The sequence below is a fragment of the Arthrobotrys flagrans genome (genome assembly GCF_004000055.1).
Source record: "Arthrobotrys flagrans strain CBS H-5679 chromosome Unknown unitig_0, whole genome shotgun sequence".
Taxonomy (NCBI): Eukaryota; Fungi; Ascomycota; class Orbiliomycetes; order Orbiliales; family Orbiliaceae; genus Arthrobotrys; species Arthrobotrys flagrans.
This window is the reverse complement of record NW_027137550.1, coordinates 5,514,958-5,539,707: the sequence shown is the minus strand read 5'-3', so window position 1 is coordinate 5,539,707 and position 24,750 is coordinate 5,514,958. Positions and strand designations below refer to the sequence as shown.

The following is a 24,750-nucleotide window of genomic DNA, read 5'->3' as shown; positions in this document are numbered from 1 at the left end:
ATGACGGTTCAGATCATACCCACCACTGCGTTTACCGACCAGAAGCCTGGGACGTATGTTGTACCACCCCCACCCACCCCTCATTCTCAAACTGTATCAAAAAAACGTCCTAACCACCACTTTTTAACAAAAACAGCTCCGGCCTCCGCAAGAAAGTCAAAGTCTTCCAACAACCAAACTACACCGAAAACTTCATCGCCTCGATTCTCCTCTCCATCCCCGAAGGTGCTCGGGACGCGTTCTTAGTCGTTGGTGGAGATGGAAGGTATTATAACGATGTTGCTATTCAAAAGATCGCACGTATTGCGCCTGCTTACGGAGTCAAGAAGCTGCTGATTGGAAGGAATGGGATTTTGAGCACTCCGGCTGCCAGCAATGTTATCAGGAAGAGGGGGGCTACCGGGGGGATTCTGTTGACTGCTTCGCATAATCCCGGTGGACCGGAGGAGGATTTTGGGATCAAGTACAATTTGGCGAATGGAGGGCCGGCGCCGGAGAGTGTGACTAATAATATTTTCAAGGCGAGCAAGGAGATTGGGGAGTATAAGGTTGATACGAGGGTTGAGGAGGTACGTCATTATTTCCCCCTTGTCACCTTTTTTAAGACCATTCTGATGACAACATTGTGATAGATTGATTTGTCTACGATCGGGACGGCTACCTATGGAGACCTCGAGGTGGAAATTATCGATGGAGTCCAGGATTACGTGGACATGTTGAAGGAGATCTTTGATTTCGATCTCATCCGCGGTTTCTTGAAGAAGAACCCGGACTTCAAGGTTCTCTTCGACGCTCTCCACGCCGTCACAGGTCCCTACGCCGTCCGTATCTTCGTTGAAGAATTGGGACTTCCGGATTCCTCGGTCATCAATTCCGTCCCACTACCGGACTTTGGCGGTGGACACCCGGATCCAAACCTTACCTATGCGCATGAACTCGTGGAGAAGGTCGATAATGGCCTCATCCCCTTCGGAGCGGCGAGTGACGGTGATGGAGATAGGAATATGATTTATGGGGCTAGGACGTTTGTCAGTCCTGGAGACAGTCTTGCGATCATTGCGCATCATGCGGAGTTGATTCCGTACTTTAAGAAGCAGGGGGTGTTTGGGTTGGCGAGGAGCATGCCTACCTCCGGAGCCGTGGATTTGGTGGCGAAGAAGAAGGGGTTGGAGAGTTATGAGGTTCCTACTGGTAATTTTTTTTCTTCCCTCTATTTCGAATGGCTTTTTGGGGCTAATGGGGATCGATGCGTAGGATGGAAGTTCTTCTGCGCGCTGTTCGATGCGGATAAGCTTTCGATCTGTGGTGAGGAGAGCTTTGGAACCGGATCGAACCATATCCGTGAGAAGGATGGTCTCTGGGCGGTTACGGCGTGGTTGAACATCATCGCCGGAATTTCCGAACAAAACGGAACCACAGCCACGATTTCTTCCATTCAGAATGAATTCTGGTGGGAATACGGTCGTACTTTCTTTACACGATACGACTATGAAAATGTATCGTCCGAGGGGGCGCAGAAGGTTATCGATGAGTTGAAGGGGTTGGTTTTTGGATCTGGGGAGTTTGTGGGGACTGGTATCGGAGAGGGGAGTCGAGTTGTTGAGGCCGATGATTTTAGTTATAAGGATTTGGATGGGAGTGTCAGTAAGAATCAGGGATTGTACGTGAAGACTAGCGATGGGGCGAGGTTTGTGGTTAGACTTAGTGGGACGGGGAGTTCGGGGGCTACCATTAGGTTGTATGTGGAGAAGTATAGCGATGTGAGTATTCCTTTCCCTTCCCTCTTTTCTAGGAAACTGATGCTGATGAGGGTATAGGCTCCGGAAACGTATGGACTGGATGCGCAGGAGTATTTGAGGGAGAGTATTGGGAACGCGGTCAAGTTGTTGAAGTTGGAGGAGTATACGGGGCGGGCGAAGCCGGATGTTATTACTTAATTTCGTGACTACGTTCTTTATTACGGGGTGTTCGTTTTGTTATTGTGAGCATTAAATGGCTATGGAGATATGAAAAGTGAATGAAATGCATCCGTTCTTGTTTATATTCTTATACCGCTACACCGAAGATATGTGATTTATTCGGAGCAGGATCAGCCGGTTGGGATTGAGAGTAAAGACGCAGGATGAGACGAATGCACGGTGACGAGCACAAACGTTCTGGCCAATTATGGGGACACGAACGGACAGGGGGGGTGTTTTTGGAGTCGAATTGGTTAGCCAGGGGTTTCTAGCTGTCATCCATTGAAGTTTGGAATTTCTCTTTTTATCCTTTCTTCTTCTTCTTCTTCTTCTTCTTCTTCTCTCTTTTATTTATTTGTGCGGTTTTGGTACTTTTATACCAGATAATATAGACCGGCTGGATCCTGAGGATTATATTGGTAATTCTCGCGACTTCAGCTTCTACATAATATAATATAATACTATACTTATACTATACTTACTGTGGAGTATATTAGAGGTAAAATTAGTGGTCGTCGTCATTGTCGCGAGCTCGAGCTCTGGGCAGCTGATCGAATCACCGTCGTTTTATCGATTGTCCGTCGCCACTTTTGCTCACTCTCGTGGTCGGACGACTCTTCTCTCTCTTCCCTTCCCCATCTTCTCCCTCCTCTTATAATATCACCAGTCTTCTTTTGTTATACTCCGTCGACGGATAGATAGTATTTATAGTTAGAAGTGGTTGGTCCAAACAGCCTCCGCGCTCTTCTCGGACGAGAACGTCGAATGCATACGACAACAAGCTAGCTCAAACAGCCTTTGGACCTATTTCATCATCAACCGCCGGACAACTAATCAAGACCATCATCCATCATCCATCCATCATAAAATTCATCAGCATCGCTACCGGAGCGGAAAGGGGGGCCGGTCGAGTTCCATGCAACTCACCATTTTATACGCTCATACGGGCGACGCTTATTCCGTAGACCCTAATCTCTTTACTACGTTCGTTTCCCTTTTCCTTTGGGTGGTTTTGGAATCCGCTTATCGCGATAACGAGGGCGTGCTGATCGAGGTTGTGTAGTGTCGACGAGCTTAAAGCATGGGTTGCGGAACAGTTCAAGGTTCCCGTTTCGAACCAGATATTGACGACTGTCAAGGGGGGGTTGGTCAAGCAGGCGAATTTGGTCACTGAGGTTTGTACTTTCTCCCTCATTCTCTTTTCTGTCCGTTATCGTAGGTGATGTGATGTAACTGACAACAACTAACAGAAAGAGCTATTCCTCTATTCCCGTCAATACATCACCCCATCATCCTCCACACCACCACCTACATTCCCGATCCCAGCATTGAGTAAACCATCACCACCGCCCGACCGTCTCGAATCCCAATCGGACATCTCATCCTGGCGCACGCTTTTCGCAAACCGACTATCATGGTCCAACTCCATCCTCTCCCACGCCAACACCCTCTTCGCATCCATCGAATCCACAACTTCTTCGATAGCAGTAATCGATAGATCGTTATCAGCTGCCACGACAAATCTTGACAGTCATGTTAAAACCTCCGCACAAAAGTACGATGAGTTGAAAACATGGGCTCTTGAGGTTTTGGAGTCTCAAGAAAAGTTGTTGAGGAGTTGGGAGGGTGGGGTTGAGAAGCTGGGGAGGATACCGATACATAGGGAGGTTGGGAAGATTGTCGCTGCCGAGAACGTTAAGAGTGGGAGGTCTCCCGCCGGTGGTGGGAAAGCTACGGGGACGCTGGTTGATATCGTTTCTTTATCGGATGTTAGGAGCGCCGCGAAGGAGTTGGAGGTCATTGCTAGAGAGTTTGGGATGAAAGTTCAGGGGTTGGGGAATACGTTGGAGGGTATTAAACAGCAGTCTGCGACTTTAACGGCGGATATTCACCGTGGATGGAAGAAGAACGAGGATGCATATTCAGCGGAGGCGGAAGGGTTACTGGCTGATATTCGGGTGTTGGTTCAGAAGATCCAGCAGGATACAGAACATATCGCCACGTATGCGAATAATTCGAAGAGCATTTCGCCAATTTCAAAGATCGCGCATACCCATACGAAGGACTATTTACCGGCTCTGATACAGTATACTGCCGAATTGGGGGGCATCGTGCAGGCTTGTATTCAACGAAAGAATGTGGCGGCCGGGTTTACGGTACAGAGTTTACAGGCGATTTCGAGGATCGAGCAGAAGCTTTATACGGATTTGACGAGCGTGGTTAAGAAGTGCGAAGGGGAGTATGAGGAGAAGAGCGAAAGGGGGTACGGGGTGCTGGTGTTGGTTGCACGGTTACCCGGTGTTTATTCGAGTTTTTTGGTGGAGTGTGTTAGGAGGAGGGAGTGGGGGGAGAAGATGGGACAGGATGGGGCGAAGCTTGCGGAGGAACTGGCGGGGTTGAAAGAGGAAGAGGAGAAGAGGAGGAGGAAGTGGTGGAGGAGTACCACCTCTGGTGGGGAGGTTGTGGTTCCCTTTTTACCGCAGCAAGAGGAGACTGGTGGCGGGGGGATTAATGTTGAAGTCAGCTTTTCGGCGGAAACGGCTGGATGGCCGGTTGTCGGAAGAGCGGATTTGGACGTGCTGCTCAATGCGCTCAAGGGGGTTGAAGGAGTTGAAGGATTGGTGAGGGAGCTTGCGCAGGGGATTATTGATCTTGATAAGCCGACCAGGAGGCAGAGGAAGGCTACTACCCCCGCGCTCGCGACGAGGGCGTTTAAGATGGGGAGTATTCATGAGGCTGCTATGACTGGTTCGTCGTTTTTGAGCACCGGTGGGGACGACGGAACGATCAAGAGGCTTAGGGAGGATAGAGCGCGGTTGGAGGAACGAGCGAGGATGTATGAAAGTCGGGTTAGGAAGTTGGAGGATCTGCTACATCGACAACGACCGGGGAATGCGGCTGGAGTGCAGTTTGGGAGTTCGAACCTTGGGAATGGGAGTGCTGCTGGTACTATTGGCGTTGGGAGCCCGCTGGCTGCGGAACCCATGTCGAGGAATAGTTCGCAAGGGACGGTTATTACGCCTATGAATGGGATCGGGGTTGGAGTTTCTAACGCCAACCGAAGGATATCGATTACAGAAGATCCGTCAAAGGCTCTCACGATGAGGATCGTCACGTTGGAAAACGATCTTGAAAAGGAAAAAGAAGCACGGCAGAAACTTGAATCCGAAGCTTTGAAAAAATTCGAAGATGAGAAGAGGGGATGGAATGAACGGATGATGGAGGTCGATTCTACCAAAAAGGATTTATTGGCGAATATTCAAGCTCAGCAGCAGGAGTTTAATACCGAGAGGAAGGAGTTACAGGATAAGATTGTGGAGGTTGAGGAACAGTTGGAAGTGTGGAAGACAAGGGTTGAGGAGGTTTATGCGGAGATGGATAGGATGGAGGAGAGCAAAGCGCTCGAAGCTGCTAGGAATAGTGGTTTGGGCAAGGAGGTCGAGGAGATGCAGAGGGAGATTGAAGAGTATAAATTATTGTCAGAGGAGCATGAACGGAAGATGGGGGTTATGCTTAGGGAGACTGAGGAGATGAGGTTTAAAGCCGAGAAGGCCGCCGAAGGGGTTAGGAAGGAGTTGGAGGCTGTTAAAACAGAGGATGAGAAGAAAATGGCGGTTATCGAAGGGTGGGAGAAACGGGCTTTGGAAGAAAGGGAGAAGCACAGTCTTGCTGTTGTGGATTTGGAAAGGAAGATCCATGCGCTTGAGGCGGCGGTTCAAGTTAAAGATGCGGAGAACAAACGGCTCACGACGAAAGTTGACAAGGCGACGAAGGAACTGGATACTTTTAGGAGTAAAGTTACCGGTGTCCTGGTACAACAGTCTATTCACGAATCTCATCACGAACTCGCGCGGACGCAGATACTCGATGTTGATGAACTTACGGCACGGCTGGAAACCTTTGTGGGGGAATTACGCCAGGAGATCGCACAAAGGGAATCTCAGATTGAAGTCTTGAAAGATGGGAATCGTGCTTTGCAAAACAGATTTGAGGCTCGGACTGTTAAGGCGAAGGATCTGACTCAGAAGTTGTATACGCATAACGCACGATCTGGGCAGTTACTTGAGTCCCTCGGGTTCAAAGTCATTGTTGACGACGACGGACAATCACAGATCGTACGAATCTCCCGAAATGCAGATGGAGATCAAATGGCGAAAAGCATCAGCATGTCAACCAGCCTACCCCCTTTACCACGAAACTTTGCAAAGGGAGATGTGGCACTACTCTATTGGATGGACAACGAAGATTCCGAAGCCGAAAGCGAAAAGTATGCGACATTCTTAAATTCGATTGGGACTTTTGATCTCGACGCCTTTGGCGATGCGGTTACCAAACGTGTGAAAGAGGCGGAACATATGGCTCGAAAATGGCAGAAACAGTGTCGTGATTATCGGGATAAATACCATAGAGCGGCTGCGGAAGCGAGCGAGAAGATTGCATACAAGAGTTTTAAGGAAGGGGATTTAGCGCTGTTTTTGCCGACGAGGAATCAGGTTACCAGACCTTGGGCTGCGTTCAACGTTGGTGCTCCGCATTACTTTTTGAGGGAGGTGGAGGGGCATAGGTTGAAGGCGAGGGATTGGTTGTTGGCGAGGATTTCGAGGGTCGAGCAGAGAGTTGTGGATTTGAAGAGTGGTGGCGGAGGGGGGGCGGGGAGTACAGTTGCTACGCTTGGGGATAAGGGGTCTAGCGTTAGTAGCGACACTGGAGTTGAGACGGTGGACGAAGATAATCCGTTTCAACTTAGCGATGGGCTTAGATGGTATTTATTGGATGCAGTTGAGGAAGGGAAGTTGGGGGCGCCTAGTACTCCCGGTCTTGGGAGTAGTACTGTTGCGGCGGCGAATGTGGATGCGAAGGGGAGTACGTCTATCAGACTGTCGGCTACAAATACGAAGAAGAATTTGGGAGGAGGGTTGATGAAGGATAGCAGTACCGCTTTGGGGGTTAGGAAGACGTTGACGAAGAGTTTGGCGCAGAGTGGGGGGCCGGTCTTGGGTGGCGGGGAGACTAGCAGTATTAGGAGTAGGGAGAGTAGGGAGAGCGGGAGGAAGGGGAGTGCGGGGAGTGGGAGTGTTAGGCCGGTTATTGCTGGGGGAGGGGGAGGGGGAGGGGGAAGTGCGGTTGAGGATGGGGAGAGGCCGGGGACTGGGACGGGGGTTTAGGTATTTTATATTTTTTGAACGCCGGATTCGATATTCTTGTGCTCTTTCGGAGTTCAGTTCAAGGGAAAACGCTGGCGTATGTTATCACTTTTTATTTTTCGGATGGATGGGATACCATATTTCTCTTGCTTTGACATTGCAGTTCAGGGTTTTTGGTTTTTTCGGTCTGGTATACATTAATCGAATTTGGAAGTTGTTTATTTTTTTTATGTTTGGTACTTACCTTGCTTTACCACATAGCTGGAAGTTGTGGGTTTCTTTTTTTTTTAATTCCTAGCAAGCAAACATGAATGTGTATAGCTGGGTTTTATGATAGGGAATTAGATTGTGTTTAATTATTTGATACCGGGTTTCTATTGAGTGTACGTAAGAGAATGGATGAGTGGAAGGTATAATCAGTGTGGATAGATATACGTATTCTAAGTTCTTTATTCGGATTGGTTCTTAGATGAGGTTTCCGTTCATGCCGTTGTAGTTAGAATCGAATCCAGTATGGGCTATATAATATATCGTTCTTGAGTTTTTTTCTTTCTAAGAATAGAGTTCTTGAACTAATCAAAACCTGGTTTTTATATAGGGGGAACAGAAGCCTTTTGTAATTATAAAGGGATTGTTTCTTGAAGGTGATGGGGAATGTGGTGATATGATACGGAATTGAGTAATTATATTTTAAGGGTTTCGTTAAATAAATGGATGCTATAATATTAATCATTGCAGCGCTACTCTTTTGTCAAGGCGGCTAACAATGGTCTCGTACATATATCATTTATGAAAGAGTCTTTTTTGGGGGGGTTTCTTATCAAAGCAAGGGTTTTGGCAAGTCCGCAGTTAGTTTGTTGGATTTTGGGAGGTGACATATGACAGCTGTCTACTTTATCATTACCGAGTAGTTTTCTTATAGATACCAAGCGATGGTAGTCTGCGACTCGCTGCGTTGATTGGATATCAAATTGTTTGACACCGGCTTTATAAGCTTACCATTTCTATCGATACCGATATATATATCGACCAGTCGACTCTTCTGTGGATTCTAAATAGACAATATATGAAAACCTCGTATACAGCAAGTGAGGGATTCAAAACTCCCTATTGATATACGACGGGTGGGTATATCGCCGCCGCACTTCGGAATATGTGGGTTGTCGCAGTCGGGATGGGCTAAATGTGAGGTTGCTGCAGCCGGGATAAGCCGATGTGAGGTTGTCGCAGTCGGATAAACTGAACGTGAGGGGTGATGACGATAGCGGACCTAGGTACCTGGGAAGGAAATTAGATTCTTAGGAGCACATGTCCACGGCTAAGCGGCGGTTTTGATTTTACAAATTTGCAATCCGTGTCCTAGGCCATAGGTGGTACCATGATGTCAGAGGAACTTGGTGAATTCAGTTGAAGCTTCAGCTAATAATTATCAAAAATGTGTAGACGCACACAGGAATAGCCAATTACCCAGAATTCAATTAGTGATTCTCAAGCGCCTCGCATGAGAGTTTTTCTCGAAGGAGCTTTATCACATGGAGGTACTATAGGGGTATCGATTCTATCTATGTACTTTCTTGTGTTGGATTTCCGTTAACCAAGTTGTGTTACGTAGTTAACTCAGCGGCGCTCCTGTGCATGTGTGCGAAAATCTCGCCTCTGATGGCCATTGACATCCCATTGGTGCGTGATAATGAGAACATGTTAAATCGATCTCTTGAGCCTTTCGTCACAGTTTCGTAGATCCAGCTATTTTCTCACCGTCTATAGCTTACCAAACCCCAGCAAGGAAACCTTGTCATTTTGTCCCTTCAAGCTGAACAAAGCAAAGGTTAAGCAGAATTCGAAAGGTCGAGCAGATGCCTTTCGCCGCGAAACCTTGTATGCGGTTCGGTCCACTGCCGCACGTAGGAATATGCATAACGTCGCAGTTAAGTGGGGGCTGAGCATCTAAACGTCCAATGACATCTGTTAGAATGCTCGCTCAATTGGTGCTAAAAGCCAATTAGGGTATTGATTTTTATTTCGAATATTTCGCCATAAGACCCATGATCAGGAGGATAGGATGTACATATGTGATATCAGATTCAGTTCTACCGGCGGATGTGTTATATTCGAAGATATTTTTGTAATGATGCAATCTGGTCAGCCGGAAATCGGGGTCATCAACATAGACGGAGAAATACAACGGCTCGTGCACAGGAATAGCTGGATGAAGACGTCACGTCCAAGAAGCGGTTGGTTGGGATCATGGATCCGAGTGCGGCCAAAGAAATGGGTCATGGATACTCATTCTAGGATCGTAGCTGAGGGGAAATGCTGGACGCATTTACAAAATCTAGTCCTGGGACGAAATAATCTGTCTATATAAAGCGACAGTTGTTCCCGTTAGAAGAAGTTAAATCAATCCAGCATCGCATTCACATATCAATTCATCAGCAGCTCAAACAAACACTCTTCTATATTTAACCGGTTCTATTTCCAAATAAATACCCCAAAGTTCGTATTCTTGCTAGAAACCCCTTTCCCCATGGATCGAATTTATACTGACCCTGACCTTCAATTCTGTGTAGACGCCTTGAAAATGTCGGTCGAAGCTGCAGGAAATCCAATTCACATTTTACCCTTTTTCGAGCATAAGGTCAAGGTTACGCATCGCGCAGATGCCTGGACCCTCCCCAACCATTCCGAACTTGGCATCGAATTTGCTCGTGATGGAGCTTCGGCTTCTATCGTCACCATTGACGGATATAAGCTTGATGACCCAATTAAACTCGAGACTATTTTCAACACTGAAGGAGAAATAAAGTTCGGAACTAAGGTCGGACAAAGTTTGGTATTGAGGGGTTCCGAGGTCTGGTTTTTTGAGGCTGAGGTAAAAGTTGGCCCTGCAGAGCATTATCTTGGACCATCTGATCCAGCGGAAGCTGGATCTCGCGGGCGTGACCTTACGCCAAAGGCTACTACGATCAAGTGGGGACAGAACGGAGAGCAGAAGTTTGACAATGTCACCATTCACTTCGCCGCGCCAAAGGACGGTAAATAGTTTGGGGGTTTCGTTTTGCCACTTTGGCAATTAGATTGAGACTAGCTTAGGAGGATTCGAGGATATATCAATACGGCAGCCTGTAGTTATCATCTTTTTGAAGCAAGTGTTTTTTGGGGGGTTTAAAGGCATATATGGGTTTCAAACCTTACACTTTGATGCACATGCTAGTATAGGAATCCCTCCTGTACGTATCTATGCAATTTAAATCCTACGTTGATTTGATAACAAGCAAATTCAAGTATTTTAACATCATCACCGTGTGTTCGTCCGTATTTATAGCTGTCTATTTATCTGGAGATCGAGCAATTTTTACTTGATATAATAATAAGAGAAAAGAGAAAAGAGAAGCACGGCCTTTGAATAAGCTGACCCTCCTGATCGGTTACTATAGTATCTTTTTGGTGTCATTTTGAATATTGATTTTGTATATGAAATATTCATATCAATGCCTGACTAAAACAAAAATAGACATTTTACACGCCGAATAGGTCACAATAGGAGCATCCATGGAGCTCGATCATAGTCCGTACTATGAAATCCTGATAAGCTTAGCATAGCTGCTACCGGCACGTCTGTTTCCTTACTACGAAATATATGATACACGTGCATTTTAGAAACCAGTAGTATCGAAGTTAACATCAAAAAAAACTCGAGGACTCAAAAAGCCAGCCATCCATGACCATTCTGAAGAGCCTAGAGCTAAAGAATCACCCTTCCAATAATACAGACTTGGCCTGGCTGGGAGGATGGTTGACGACACATATTTTGTTGTAATTTTTGCTGAACAAAAGCAGATCCCAAATCTGGTGACGAGACTTATCCCAAAGCTCGAAGCTGACCAAAATTGTGCAAGGCCACGCCTCGTTTCCGGCATTTCCAAATGTCTTGCTTGTGGCCTTAGCTACATATTTGCATAGACCGTTGCTGAATTATCAATGGCGGTAAATGGATAACGTTATAACTCGGAGAAGGATTTAAGGTAGTCTCGGAACCCTGGCTCAACACAGAGGGTGTAGGGCGACTAACCATGACCTTTCGGGCCGACACTTAGCTAGTTCGGAAACTAACTACTAAGTTCAGCAGATAGTCCCGTGTATTTCGCCGCCTCACCCAAAATTCCCTGGGCTAAATTAAAATGCTAGCCAGAATTGAGGTTAGTTCTGTTGGAGGCCTTCAGGCACCAGACTACCAACCTTGCTTCGCCCCTACCCAAAATATCACCTTGTCAACACAAGGCCGCAATCAACAACGTCACGATCATCATTCGCGGAAGCTTCATCCCAGCTGCACTTCCGGTGTGGACTAAATGCCAGTATTCCCTACTGGCGGCTACTACTAGCTCCAGAAATTATTATATAAACTCTCTAGAATTACTTCGTATCGATTTTTTCTATATTTCCGATCAATATCATATCATAGTTAATCATAGTATACAGTTGTCTCGTCGGTATACAGTACTTTCGATTTCCCCTCAAAAATAGTCCACCTTTCCAAGCAACTCTAAAACTCGGTCGGTTGGTCAAAGTGCGCTATATACGACCAAACAATCCTCCCATAGTCCCCCAGAGCCGCAAGATATATTCCCTACATTCTTCAATACACCTGCTCAGGACGATCCAATTCAAACCAAGACCTTTTCTTGCTTCAACCACCCCAGCCCAGAGTACCTGCATCCAAGTCCGTCAAAATGGCAATTTTCACCCGCCTCTTAAATAGAATGAAGAGGAAGTCATCCGATACGAAAACTGAACTTGCAGAAAGCATCAACGCTACAGATGTTCCTCAAATAGTAGTCCCTGAACCAGAGGAGAAGCCAAAAACAAGCGCCCCACCGCCAAAGACCAACAATCGTTCAACTAGATACAAGTCACCTGGAGGAGGTGATGGCGGCGGCGGCAGTAGCGGTGGAAGCGGCACTTACAATTCTGTGGCGGTGAACTCAATGTTAGCCACAAGCCTTAGTCCGGATAGTTCGTACAGTTATGGACATCACAACAATTCGCACAATCACTGCAGCAGCAGCAGTTACACATATAGTAGTGGCGGTGGAGGTGGGGGCGGGTCCTCCTCCTATAGCTCCGGGGGCGATGGAGGCGGCGGGGGTAGCTCTTCTAGCGGTGGTGGTGATGGGGGCGGATCTAGCAGCTGTGGGGGCGGGTTTTAATTAAGTTCCGCGGATTATATGTAAATTATCTTCAAGACTGTATCAAAGTGCCTCCGCTCAATTTTTGAAGTTCAATGGGCTCGGTCCGCCAAGTTCAAATGTTTTTCCTCCAGCCCGGGCCCATGTAATTGATTATTTACGTGCACATCCACTTAGGTATCCAGTAAAATACAATGGCAGACTGACAGAAATATTTCTAGACACATGAAAGAAGGGCATTTAAAAAGGAGGCCTTGGGTCGCCTTGTGGCCCATTCGAAACGAGCAAACATGCTTTTTTTGATAACGCCTTTTCGAATTTCGCAAATTTGAAACTCATAATGAGGCTATAAGCTATTTCGGTAAGAAGGGCCGCAGATTCACACGCGACCGATTGATCAAGTGACTCAAATATTAATGTATGCGTATAGTTGGATGTTGGATAGCACTGCAAGCTAAAATTTAAGGTTGTCCAGCTTGGCAGGCAGACCGTCAGTGTCGGACCTTTGAAAAAGCCAGTATAAAATACATATTACTTGCAACATATCCAACCAACCTCGCACGCATCGTAGCGCCGCCCAACATCATATCACTCTAATTGAGCAAGGACACTTGTACATTTTAACTCTCCGACCGCGCCTTGAGAGCCTCGATCAAACTATATCCCGGAGTCCCCGGGCCTCTAAATCCACCACAGCCAGAACGAGTTTGTTCAGCCTTTTCAAGAGGATAGGAAAGGGGGTCAAAACCAACAGCTCTTCCGACGAAGCTGAGAAGCTTAAGTCCGAGATAGGATCCAACAATAAGTCCAAGTCAAATGGTTATGGTGGATCTAAACCGTCGGGAAATCGTCATGACAATACAAATACGCACACCATAGATAACATGACCCTCAATGCCATGCTAGCGACGAGTTTGAATGCCAACGGCAACCACCATTATCATAACAATCACGGAGACAGTGGCCCTGGTTTTGATAGTGGGCACCACCATGCGTCGACATCGCACCACGACTATGGTGACGATTCCGGATACACTGGGACTGAATACTCTGGCGGAGATGGTGGTTATTCCGGTGGGGACGGTGGTTATTCCGGCGGCGATGGGGGATGTTAACATGTTCTGGTGGGGGTGCTGATCTAAGGATATCCGGATAGTAACGTTGTTGAATCTTATGTTTACGGAGTTAAGAGTCTAGGAGACTATGATGTAAATGTAATATCAATCCGTTCTGGGATCGCCGGGCTGCTATGTGAGATAGACATAGATACCAGGATATATATTTACACCTACTTGATTTCCTGGCTCATCGAGCTTGTACAAATGTTTATAAAAGAAATACACCTAAAGTATGGACTAATATCGGTTGTTTAATATGCTACATACAAGCAAAACGTAAAAGGAAGTTTCTTGGATTCTGTATGCGAATGAACCAGTTCCCGAGATCTCGAGAAGACTTCGCATTGATTATCAAGTAGCACTTCGGGGTTGCTAATCGATCCGTTCTTCGTAATTCCCAAGTCCGCAACAAGAAGGAAATCTTTGAAAACAAATGCACTAGCCGCTACCTCGTAATATGGATGAGAATACGTATCCGGTATTCTATTCGCTTTGAATTTCGTACGGATTTGGCTAGACGGGTTACAATCCTCATTGACGGTACCGGTGGTGCATTATTATACCTCGGTCTCATTGATTCTCCTCTGATCCTCTCGCTTCATACTTTGTAACGTATAGTTGTACGTAGCGCTCAAACATATCATCGTGATATCGTGATCTCTATCAACTTGGAAGTCAAGCTGGTCAATCGTAGTGGTGTAAGGTGGCACAGACCGCTGATCTTGCCGGCCTGATGGACGTTAATGTGAATGGTCAAACGGTGCGCTAGATTGGTTCTAGCTTTGGCCCTAGCACCAGCACGTCGAACTTCAAGATTCATCCTTACATTCCGATGCACAAAAACGTCACTGCCTGCCACAACTGCCCTTCAATACAAACAAGCTTTCTGGCCCGAATCACCATCTTGATTAAGATGTATGTACCCCCAAGCTAACCGATATGAGTACGTTGGTAGAACATGAACTGCCAAGCGAAAGAGCCTCAACGGAGCCAAGTGTCAAAACCCAGATTTGCTAATCGGTGGCCCTGCACGTCAGCCGCTCCTGAACTAATGGTGCATTTGCCAATTCGAGACATGCACGAGGAAATTTGAACCCATGCAGGGTGAACTGCAACCACATCAGCAGCCAGCCGGACTTTGGCGCTTTTGGAGCCCTATGAGAATGCTTGCAAATTTAGCAACCCATATTAAGAACCAGATCTCACTCATTTCCTTCGGCCCTGTCCGGATCGTGTTGGTTACACCAAACTCTTTTCTTTGGTGATGTTGTCATCGTTGGTCCAGCATTACATCAACGGACTGAGGATATGGAAATGCCAGCACCTGAAGGCACACCCCTCTCCACACATAGGAGCTCGAGAGATGCGTGATAAGGGCTTGCTGCATTGGCTACCTTGGCTTCACCGAAGCCACTCAACAAGTTCTCCTATCTATCTAGAGACGCCCCTTATTCCGTGATCCGAAATGGTCTTTATCACCACGCTGTGAATGGTATTGGATGGATAACCGCAGGAGAATCCGGATTACCACCCGATGCATGTTTTATTTTTTATTTTTCTTGCGAGCCCCTCCTGCGCTGTCTCTGCATGCATCAATGCACGGCTTAGCAATTGGGAACGACGTGCGATTCCAGCGCTGCATGTCCATGGCTTCGTCTGATTTAAAAGTCCGGCCAAGCACCCGAAATACATACCCTCTCTGTTGAGCTGGATTCCTTAATCTCTTTCTCTCTCATTACTGTTTGATTTGTTTTTGAAGGTTCTACAGTCGTTTCAGCAGTGATTCAAACACCAATCCTGAGGTAACATCCCATATTCAACACTGTCGCGGTGTCGACCGAAAAAAATAAATTCGAAATCCAGGCCGTTAGAACGTCGTCGTCCTGTACTCCCTCGAAACGACGGAACAGGTGGATGGACACCGGAAGCCTTTTAACCCTAGCTCCACTCCATCTGTTGACGAAATTCTGCCCCACTCATCCAGCTCATTGTTTAATTTCGCGTACTGCACCGGTCGGGGAGCTGATTTTAATTTTCCCCGTCACCCATTCAGAAGGTCGCTGAAGAAAAGAGAGCCGATCCGAGGCATTACACGACCTTAGACACTCGATCGATCATTGATTTCAAATTTTTGCTGTTTGCCAGGCGAAGAAACTTGTTTGTGCCCGGGATCCTTTTTGGCTGTTGCAAGGGACTTTAAAAAACTTTGTTTAATCCCAACATCGCCCTTGTGGAAGTGAGTGCCCCCAAGTCGCAGGCACTCAATCTCTAACGATAGCTCAAGATGCCCACCCAAAGCCACGTCTCCGAACGGTCGTGCGAATAGGCATCCTGCCTGGGTGGGTAACTGAAGCTAGTCGACCGGTTCTTCCCTGCAGTCAGCCTCAGCAGCAAATAGACAACAAAGAAATACGGCTAACACCTTGGCTAGAAAAGAAACAGAAGCCTGCAGTTGCATGCCCTCTTGTGCTGCTATTCTTACCCTTCCTGATCAACCCCAGTTGCTCACATCCATCATCTTCTGCTTGCATGTCATTCGTTTTCGACCTTTCAGCCCCGACTTTTTTCTCAGCCGTTTATTAGAAAGCGCCTGATAATACCCACTTCATTCCTTCGTTAGACGCTCGAAAGGATACAATCTTCGTTTAGAGAACTACACATGAACAATATCATTCTCGAAGCATTCTTCTGAGTTCCCATCGCATTTCTAAGCGTTATTCTTGTTTGTTTCTGGTCAATACGTTATCTTTGTGCTTCCCTGTCGCAGCGCCAATCTTATCATCCGGGCTATGACATTTTACCTTTGAACGAATCGAATCCATCTTTTGTGAGCCTTTGGATCCCTTTTTTTTCCATATCCGTACGACGAGGCGATCAAGTCTGCAACGGTGAATTTCCGGGATTACCTGATATCGGTGGCTGCCGCAAGTTACATACCACCATTTCATTTGAACGAGTAATCTTACACGCATACGGCAGATATATTCGACAAGATGAAACAGTAGCCGAAGTTGCTTGACCAGAATCACCTAAAACGATACAAGACAGACCGTCGGCCTGCCAGAATTACAAGCGCGAGCCCCCGAAATAATACATCCCGAAGGGACCAAAATCCCCTTTCCCTTCGAGTGCTAGTTCGCCCCTAGCTCTTCCCGACTCGAGTATTTGGGTTGTGGTGCAGCCATGGCAGCCCTCACTCTGGAAGCTTTACCCAAAAATGTTGTTGTAGCTGATTCTGTTGGCAAAGCACGACCGACAAGTTTTCTTTTACGCTCAGCTTCTGAGCCTCATCTCAACTACATGTTTTCCAAGTATGATCACCTTTCTGGGAGGGATTCTCTAGAGTTTTCTCCCTCTTCATCCAGGTCTCCGTCGCCAAACGGGAAAGATGAATCCATCTTTAGCAACCCTGAAGACGACAACTCTTCCACCTCGACCAACGGATCCAGTACCCCGAAACGCCCTGCACCGGTCTTAGAACGTCGACATACTGTCCAAAGATTCCCTGAACAATTGTCTTCGAGTTCTTCTAGCTTGCGGTCTTTAAAGTCAAAGAAACGTCCACCGAGTGTCGCATTTATGAAGGCGCCTGCCGCTGAGGGCCAGGTTGTCACCTTGTCTTCCCAACGGTCCAATTCTTCCCTCGCCTTGTCATCTTTAGGTAACACCAGCCCAAAGAAGGACGAGCTCTGGATTGGATTCAAGGCTTTGGAAAGCGATTATTCCAAGTATGCGATCCATAATTTCTTCTAGAATCTCAGTCACTAACAGCGTCCAGGTTTAACTGCAAATCAATCCTTCAACGAACCCACGTCCTCCGTAGCTCGCTTATCCCCTTTCTACGCAAGTTCGAGAGCTCAACCTCGACGGTTCCGATTGACATTCATGAACTTGACCGAAGGATAAGAACGTTGAATAAATGGTGGACTCTCTTGTTAGCATCGCTTCGCGCAAATGGCGCCAATATGATTCCGGTCCAGGACAGGTCAACCTACCTCGAGGGTGTCATCGGAATCATATCTCGACCGGAATGGAGATGTGCGCCCTCATCTCTTGCACCGCTTTCGACGAGAAATCCAAGCCCCTCCAACTCATGTTCCTCACTTTCTTCCGCCTCATCGACAATATCGTATGAAAAATCGCTACAGCACGATATGAAAGTAATGTATACAACATCTTTACTCGACACTCTCGCCTACACGCTGGAAGGGATGTCTGAGCAGCAGTGTGGTGGGCTTGTGCATTTCGCTGGAAAAGTCATCGCATATTCATTCTTCTTCGTTAACGGCGTTAGTGAAATGCTTGTTGGTTTGCTTGGATTAAAAGCCCCGCAATTGCGCAAGGTTTTGAATGAGTACGGTATCGGGCGCGGGATGGATCTTCAGGCGGTGGCCGAAGGCGTCATTGGCGAATTTCCCCAATCGGTTCACTCTGTTGGTTTTACTACCATGAGTGCAGCTTTACCACGACTGAAGAAACCCGGTAACTATATGGTGGCAACGAGTAATATCGACTGGAAGGGTCCCTGGATATCCCGATGGACCGGCCGAGAGACCGATATGTTTTTCGTGTTCGCCAAGCACTACCATCTCTTGCTCGCGGAATACTTGCCTGTTGGAATATCTGCGACGGCCAGACTTTGTGCTCCTGGCTTTTTGTTCATCCAAGCTCATCTGCTTTCGCTCTTGGAGACTGCCATCCACCGCGGACCACCACATCTCTCACAGTCGGAAAATAGCCAAGCTAACGTTACTTTCGACGATATCGTTGGTGCTCAGGTTGCAAATGGGAATGGGAATGTAATGCAACAGGCACCGTCCAAAACAATGTACCGTCCGTTGATGGATCAGAGAATTTTCTCGCTTTTGAAGGATATTACGGTCGACAAAAATTTCAACGACGCCATGCGGGACGTCTTTGCGACGGCTTTTGCCAACCTTCTCAAATCATTGGCAAAGAACACGAAAATCGTCGAACATTCCGCTTGCGTTTCACTCTGCGACCTCTTGGAGGAAGGTATACCGGCACTGTATCAATTCGAACAACAATCCGAAACCGGTGCTAAATACATCGACTGGCCATTCTGGATGGATGTTTCGAAGCAAATGATGAAGAACGAGAACAGCATGACCGAACTCCGACTTTTCTCTTTTATTTATGTTGTCTGGGATCTGATAACGGAGGATTCCGAAAGGAAAAAGTCGATTTGCTTGGATTGGATCCTTTCGGAGGACATGTGGAACCGATTTTTCAGCCATTGGTGCCCAATGGTCCGAGCGTTTTACATGAGGCTTTTGTGCTGGAGAGTGGGAAGGCTTTCAGGCCAAGGATCGAATGGCGAGGCCAGTCTTACGCCTGATGGTGTCAAAATCTCAACAACTTCTTGCGACAGCGAAATTTTCGGGACGCTTTTGATGCGACTTCACGAATCCCATGCGGCATTCATGTTTCTACGTGACCAGTCGGACCGGAATTCGACCGTAAGGCCATCGATAGTGCCGTGCCCACCTGCGCCTAATCGGAAACTTGCCATCGTCCGCGTCGAGTCCCAACCCGGATTCGGACGGCCCTTTTCCTTGGACAAGATGATGCCCGCGCAGACAGAGCAACCAAAGCCGGCCCCGGCACCGGCAAAGCCTGCCCAGACGCCGGCGTCAAACGGAGAAACCAATGGCGGGTCTGTCATCAAGAGACGATGGTCACTTCTCAGAAACTTCCTAGGCGCAGCAGAGGCCTTAAAGTCCGACCCATCTCCAACGCCACAACCGAAGGCCACGCCAGTTGCTACACAGCCGGCGCCAAAAGCAACAAATTCCGGCTACGTACCGCCACGAACCTCATCCGGAAAGGACGCCTGGCAAGGTACCAAGGTCCCATACGGAGCCGCTTTCGCCAACAGAACTAGGATGCAATTCAAATTCGTCTTGGAGTTCACCGACCGCCCACCACACGCAAGGAAAGGCAAGGGTAACAACCCTCCACGGCTGCCTCGTCTGACACAGGATTGGTTTGAATCTACAAGCGAGAACAAGGAGTTGCCTCCAGTCGGTCCGCTCGCTCGCCTGCCAACCGGAGCAACGCCTCAGAACTGGAAATACTTCGGTAGGGCGTTGTCAGAATGGACACTCGTTGTTGACGAAATCGATAACTTCGTGGAACGCCGGAAGAATGAAGGTATCAGGGACGTTCGAGACTCGGAAATTCCGATTTTATCCGTGGACTCGCTCAGGAAAGGGTAATGGAGTATAAGGCTGGAGTAAATTTTTATCATCAAGCGGTAGATTACCGGGGGCTAAAATAAATACACTACATCTCCTTCCATTTGTTAAGGCGTTATTGGAGCATATCTTGCAGCTGGCTTGTTCGGGGAAAACCCTTTTAACGATAATACGGTTTCTTTTCGTACACGTCTAAGACTCAAACATTCGTGGTTGGTCCTTTTTTCTTCATCCATTTTGTATATTTTCTACCTTTTCTACACCGAGCAGAAAGCACGCATGGCTTTTAGATTAAATTGAATAATAGAACATAATGACATCCCTCGGTGTTAATGAAATCATACCTGCTTTGAATCAACGAGCCAAAACTTTCTAAGATTTCCACGCTAGCCTCTGTGTTCAATTGAAGATGTCTTCAAAATTATATCGAGCTCGGAAGAACAAATTATGAATCCCACCATAGCTTCCCAAATGCAACATAAAGCGCCCAGCTACCCACGCCCTGTTCCACGGATCCGTCGCGCCAATTCTGATAACATCACCCACCTACTGCTTTTCCTTGACCCCGCCTTCCTCTCCCTCATTAACCAGCTCCCCAACAACCAAATACTTCCCCACAAACTGATCAAACCACCCTTGCAAAGTCTCCCTTTCATCCGCCGTCAAATCCTCCAAAGTATCCAACTTCTGATCCAACGGTGTCAACAAGCTCTGGTCCAGAGCACCCTTTGCCAAACCTCTACTCGCATCTCTCCCTGCAAACAAACTATACGCTGCACCTGGTCCGTAAAACATGGGTTTCGAAGATACATCGAACACTTTCCCCTTCATCGCGAGAAAGATGCGCGGGTCATCCGTACCGTTGTATTTGACGAGGGTACGGGGGGTATAGGTCGTGTACACTATGGGTTCCGGGGCGGCTACTGTGGGGATCGGAGAGGGCTTGAAGCGCATGTAGATAAGATATGCGGCGAGGGAGAAAAGGATGAGATTTAGAGGAGTTACGAGGGGGACTCTATCCGGATACGCCATACGGTTAGCTCAAAGGTACTGCTGCACAAGATGTTTTTATGGTAGAGCTTACGCCTCAGTAATAGCCGGAGGTTGGGCTTCCATGATTTTGGTGGTTTCGACGATTATGGGACGGACCGGATCTGCCATTTTGGTAAGTTTTGATATTGATGGAGCAGAGAGAGAGAATGTTTTGGGTACCTGAGCCGGGAGAGAGTCGCTGCGCTGGGATGTGGAAATTTTATAACGGCAAGCTGAGCTTTGGTTAGCGTGGATGAGCCAAATGATGTAACCAGCCGATCTCGTCGTAAGATCCCCCAACAACATCCGTGACGCCCCGCAACGCATAAAATGCAACAAGGCTGGGATATTTGGGCGGATAGGAGATCAATGTGCTAAAGTGGAAATTGCCGAAATGATGCGAAAGAAATATTGTGAGCACCGTTATGAGGTCATGCAGGATGCGCATATCTCCTCCAATCATTTGCGAAACTGGGGTCTGAGGTACGTTTAACGCCCAGGCTCTCTGTCATCTTGTCACAATCATCAAATTTGTCCTTGCAGTGCCATTTTGTAATAATGGGACCTATGAAGGGCTAAAGCGACATCTATCCTACCCGTGTGAGGTTCGGCAAGTGGAACGGTGCGCTGCATTGCCTGTGCTGGTAACGCGTGATCATTGGTTCCGGTCTTCGAACCCACTGAGTAGCGCACGGTATGCTTTGAGCCTAGGCAAGAGAGATGGGATTCGGAGCCATCGGTTGTATACTCAAGTAACTATCATATGAAACCACAAAAACATTGTATTACTCGAATTTGACCAACTAGACGAGTATCTACCTTGGTCAGTCCGCCGGTTCTTCCAGGTTACCTTTGTCTTGAGTTTCAAGACAGCATTTAATGAATTCGGTGCATCCGCAGACTAATACTCTACGGAAGGGATATTAACCTCGAATTCATGGGTATCTAAAGCGACATCGTGCGTACGTACGGAGTGGGGTTGGCAGGTCAAGCCTAATGCGAAAATAACATTCGCGTTGTGTTGTACTTGGTGGCTAGACACGCTACGAAATAATTAGGGATTTGCACTGCCGGAGTCTAGAAGCTCTCCGTACCATGCATGCATTCCCAACGTCTATTGAAGATTTGCTGCGGTAAGCTCGATAGAAAAAGCGGAAGCCTCGTTACATGGCATCAGAAGCCGTGAAGACAGTTGAAGCATACTGCATGCATACTTATACCTGTAGATATAAAAGATGAAGACGAAGACCATTCACTTCAGAATTTGGTAGTTTCTAAGCTACATACCTACTTGGTAGCTATCTATCGTGACCCGCCAGTTACTCTTATACTTCTTCACAGATACTCTAAGATACTTATACAACATATTAATATAATCTTAAGCTTTCAGAAGGGCCCTTGCCCAAATCGCTTGATCAGGTTAAAGGTTTGACAACCCAATCGGTCTTCAGCTGTAAACACAATTCATTTCTTCCAAACTGAAGACAATTGTTCAACTGTGAACAACATGGGTAAAGTTGCGAAGTGTTATTTTTGTCGGAAGGACAAAAAGAAGGTAAGATACTACATATTTGGTAACTACTCTGCTCTACAATAACACAATCTGTTTCGGATTCGCCACGCAACCCCAAGCCTTAGAGCCATCTGAGAGCTCCGGAAGCCCGTGCTCTCGGAACATAGCTAGCTAGTTACCGGCTTCAGAGTCAGTTATCTTTAGTTACGTCTGGATAGTGTATAGTTGTAGAAACCAACCGAAGATACTAATATGTACTATAGTGCACCTGGTCTCGCACGCCAGGTTCCACCACGTCTCAGTCGACAACTTCTGAAAGATGCGACTGGTGTATAAAGTCCCGGCTCCCATGCTCAAAACGTCGTTTTGCGAATGAAGCCATCGCCCAAAATGATATCCCAAACGCCCTGGCCCCGAGGCTACACTTTAGACCTATAATAGACACGTAAGTATCTATACCTACATCTATAAATTTAGATATCTAGGCGTCTAGACTAGGATCTAGTCCACAAATTTTATCCGTGCGCCTTAACCCTACGGGGCCAAACGAGCTAACCCTTTGTTATTCGAATCTTTAACCTTATAATAGCGTTCGGGATTTCGACTGCGTTTTTTATTTGCTCGCCGGGATATTGGATTATGACGGCCATCCTATCAAGACTACGCCCATCTCTAACGACCTGGGATCTCTTAACGTAGTTCATGGCTCCGAAACTGCCGTACCCCCTCAATGGACTCCAGGGACGGACCTCCCATTCTATCAAACTCCAAAAAATATTGATGCTCTCTACCACAACATTGCAATATTCAACCAAGTTCGAAGCTTTTGCAAAGAAAATCTTGAGACTGAGCTAGAGAAACTCCGGAAAGAAGCCGCTGCCACGGTCGAATACTTGACTAGCAAAAGCAAATTCTACGAGGCCGCGGTATTAGTAAACCTGATGGTGGCATCACCAAGCTCCTACACTACAAAGTCAATCGAGGCACGGAATTTTGACCGCGTGACCCTGGAGTCTCCATACCTCGGAACCCTCATAGAGAACGAAAAGAATTGCGGCCGGCTTTTTCACCATATCAAATCCGCAACGACCCTTTCAGCCAACCACTCCAGGTTATACAAATCGGCGCTTCAATACAGTGATATTCAAGACGCCCAAGCGATACTCCAGATGTTCATAGAAGAACGTCTTCGGGGAACTCTTGTGCAACCCGAAGGCGAAGTCAGGGAGTACACCTCAACAGTTTACCACAAAATCGACCCTCTAGAGCATCGTGCTTGTTTATGGGGAGAGGAGAATGGTCAAATGTTCCTCCGAGACTTCGATGCTACCACTATGAGGGAGAAACGGAATCTGCTTGGAGAAACGGGTCTTTGCGTCGCCAGCAAGCGTGGCTTTGATGGCCCAGAATTAGGCATGGTTCGCTATCGTAGCGTAGATAGTATGCCCGAGACCGCAACCGATGTTCGAGGAGGTGATGTTATCCTAGCATCAGTCCTTGCCGGCCGCTGGAATACAGTTGCCGATATTGTGCGCGAAGCCCCAAAACCAAGGACGAGTGCGTTCTTTTCACACGCAGAAGTTCCTGGGCTCGAGAGAATCTGGAAGGCTTTTCCAGACCTTCATTCAAATCATTGGGCATGCCTAGACCCATACCAGTTAGCAACACTGATGGGCAACTTGGAATTTATAAACAGAGCGGAGGTTGTTGCACCTGATCTTTTCGCAAAGACCTATACTAGGCATCATAACAACGAGGACAATAGCATCTATGGATATCTCAGTGGAACGTTTCCTGAACTCACGCTCGGGGAATATCATCCGGTAATTTTATCGGCATTAGCTGGATTCACTGATATCACCCGATACCATCTGGAGAGGAATCCGGATCTATCTAAATTACAAACAAGTTCCTGGGACGGGAAACTTGGGGCTTTGTTCCTTATAGCGTTCAAAAGAGGGGATCTAGAACTACTGGATTTGCTAAACGAGGTAGCTCCTTTCGAACTGAGCAACGGCGAACGGGTCGTTCTATCCCGACAAGCTGCTGAACTCGCAGCACCAACCGTATTCCAGACTTGGATGAATTTAGCTTGGTTTGACTTGGGCGGGTTCACTTGGGGGGCGGATCCTGTACGCTGCGAATTATGGAGGGCAATCCTCGAATCTCTCTGTAGCCGATATGAGGGTACGCAGGAATCTGAAGATCGGGGTATACAGAATGACAAGACACGTTTTATGGAAGTGATATGGGCGATGGAACAGAGCATGTACCTGGCGCGATGTGGTTGTCAAAGTTGTCAAGAATATTATCTGAAAGCCCATCAAACACTCGGGACTTTCGACCAGAGCGGCTGATCATGAGAGTAATAACTTGACGAAAGAGTGGACGGATCCCAAGTACGTATTACGAGTTTTATAATGACCGTGCATGCAATAAAACTAGAATATATTCATTTCCCCCGAACTCCGTTTTCTTGCGATAATGACACGTAAAAGAGCTCAAGTATACTTAACGAAACCTGAAAACCAAAACTGTGACAAAAAAGAGCTTCAAATGCAAACGGCACGCTAGTAAT

At 47.1% G+C, this 24,750-nt stretch overlaps 7 protein-coding genes across 7 annotated transcripts; 6 read left to right on the top strand and 1 right to left on the bottom strand.

Moving 5' to 3' along the window:
- On the top strand, positions 1-1,937 carry DFL_004634 (uncharacterized protein; the record flags this gene model as incomplete). Its single annotated transcript, XM_067633760.1, has 5 exons — positions 1-53; positions 137-569; positions 633-1,191; positions 1,255-1,760; positions 1,818-1,937. The coding sequence occupies 5 exons, from the start codon at positions 1-3 to the stop codon at positions 1,935-1,937; spliced, it is 1,671 nt and encodes a 556-aa protein (XP_067491896.1).
- Positions 1,938-2,874: 937 nt separating this feature from the next.
- Positions 2,875-7,123, top strand: DFL_004633 (uncharacterized protein; the record flags this gene model as incomplete). The annotated part of the gene is made up of 3 exons (XM_067633759.1): positions 2,875-2,942; positions 3,022-3,133; positions 3,209-7,123. The coding sequence occupies 3 exons, from the start codon at positions 2,875-2,877 to the stop codon at positions 7,121-7,123; spliced, it is 4,095 nt and encodes a 1,364-aa protein (XP_067491895.1).
- A 2,560-nt stretch (positions 7,124-9,683) lies between these two features.
- DFL_004632 (uncharacterized protein) lies at positions 9,684-10,145 on the top strand (the record flags this gene model as incomplete). The annotated part of the gene is made up of 1 exon (XM_067633758.1): positions 9,684-10,145. One exon carries the CDS (start codon positions 9,684-9,686, stop codon positions 10,143-10,145), a length of 462 nt encoding a protein of 153 aa, XP_067491894.1.
- Positions 10,146-11,835: 1,690 nt separating this feature from the next.
- DFL_004631 (uncharacterized protein) lies at positions 11,836-12,312 on the top strand (the record flags this gene model as incomplete). Its single annotated transcript, XM_067633757.1, has 1 exon — positions 11,836-12,312. The coding sequence occupies one exon, from the start codon at positions 11,836-11,838 to the stop codon at positions 12,310-12,312; it is 477 nt and encodes a 158-aa protein (XP_067491893.1).
- Positions 12,313-16,592: 4,280 nt separating this feature from the next.
- DFL_004630 (uncharacterized protein) lies at positions 16,593-19,648 on the top strand (the record flags this gene model as incomplete). The annotated part of the gene is made up of 2 exons (XM_067633756.1): positions 16,593-17,137; positions 17,188-19,648. 2 exons carry the CDS (start codon positions 16,593-16,595, stop codon positions 19,646-19,648), a joined length of 3,006 nt encoding a protein of 1,001 aa, XP_067491892.1.
- A 525-nt stretch (positions 19,649-20,173) lies between these two features.
- On the bottom strand, positions 20,174-21,292 carry DFL_004629 (uncharacterized protein; the record flags this gene model as incomplete). The annotated part of the gene is made up of 4 exons (XM_067633754.1): positions 20,174-20,642; positions 20,712-20,781; positions 20,840-20,863; positions 21,256-21,292. The coding sequence occupies 4 exons, from the start codon at positions 21,290-21,292 to the stop codon at positions 20,174-20,176; spliced, it is 600 nt and encodes a 199-aa protein (XP_067491891.1).
- An 874-nt stretch (positions 21,293-22,166) lies between these two features.
- DFL_004628 (uncharacterized protein) lies at positions 22,167-24,529 on the top strand (the record flags this gene model as incomplete). The annotated part of the gene is made up of 3 exons (XM_067633753.1): positions 22,167-22,214; positions 22,436-22,617; positions 22,762-24,529. 3 exons carry the CDS (start codon positions 22,167-22,169, stop codon positions 24,527-24,529), a joined length of 1,998 nt encoding a protein of 665 aa, XP_067491890.1.
- Between the last annotated feature and the right edge of the window lie 221 nt (positions 24,530-24,750).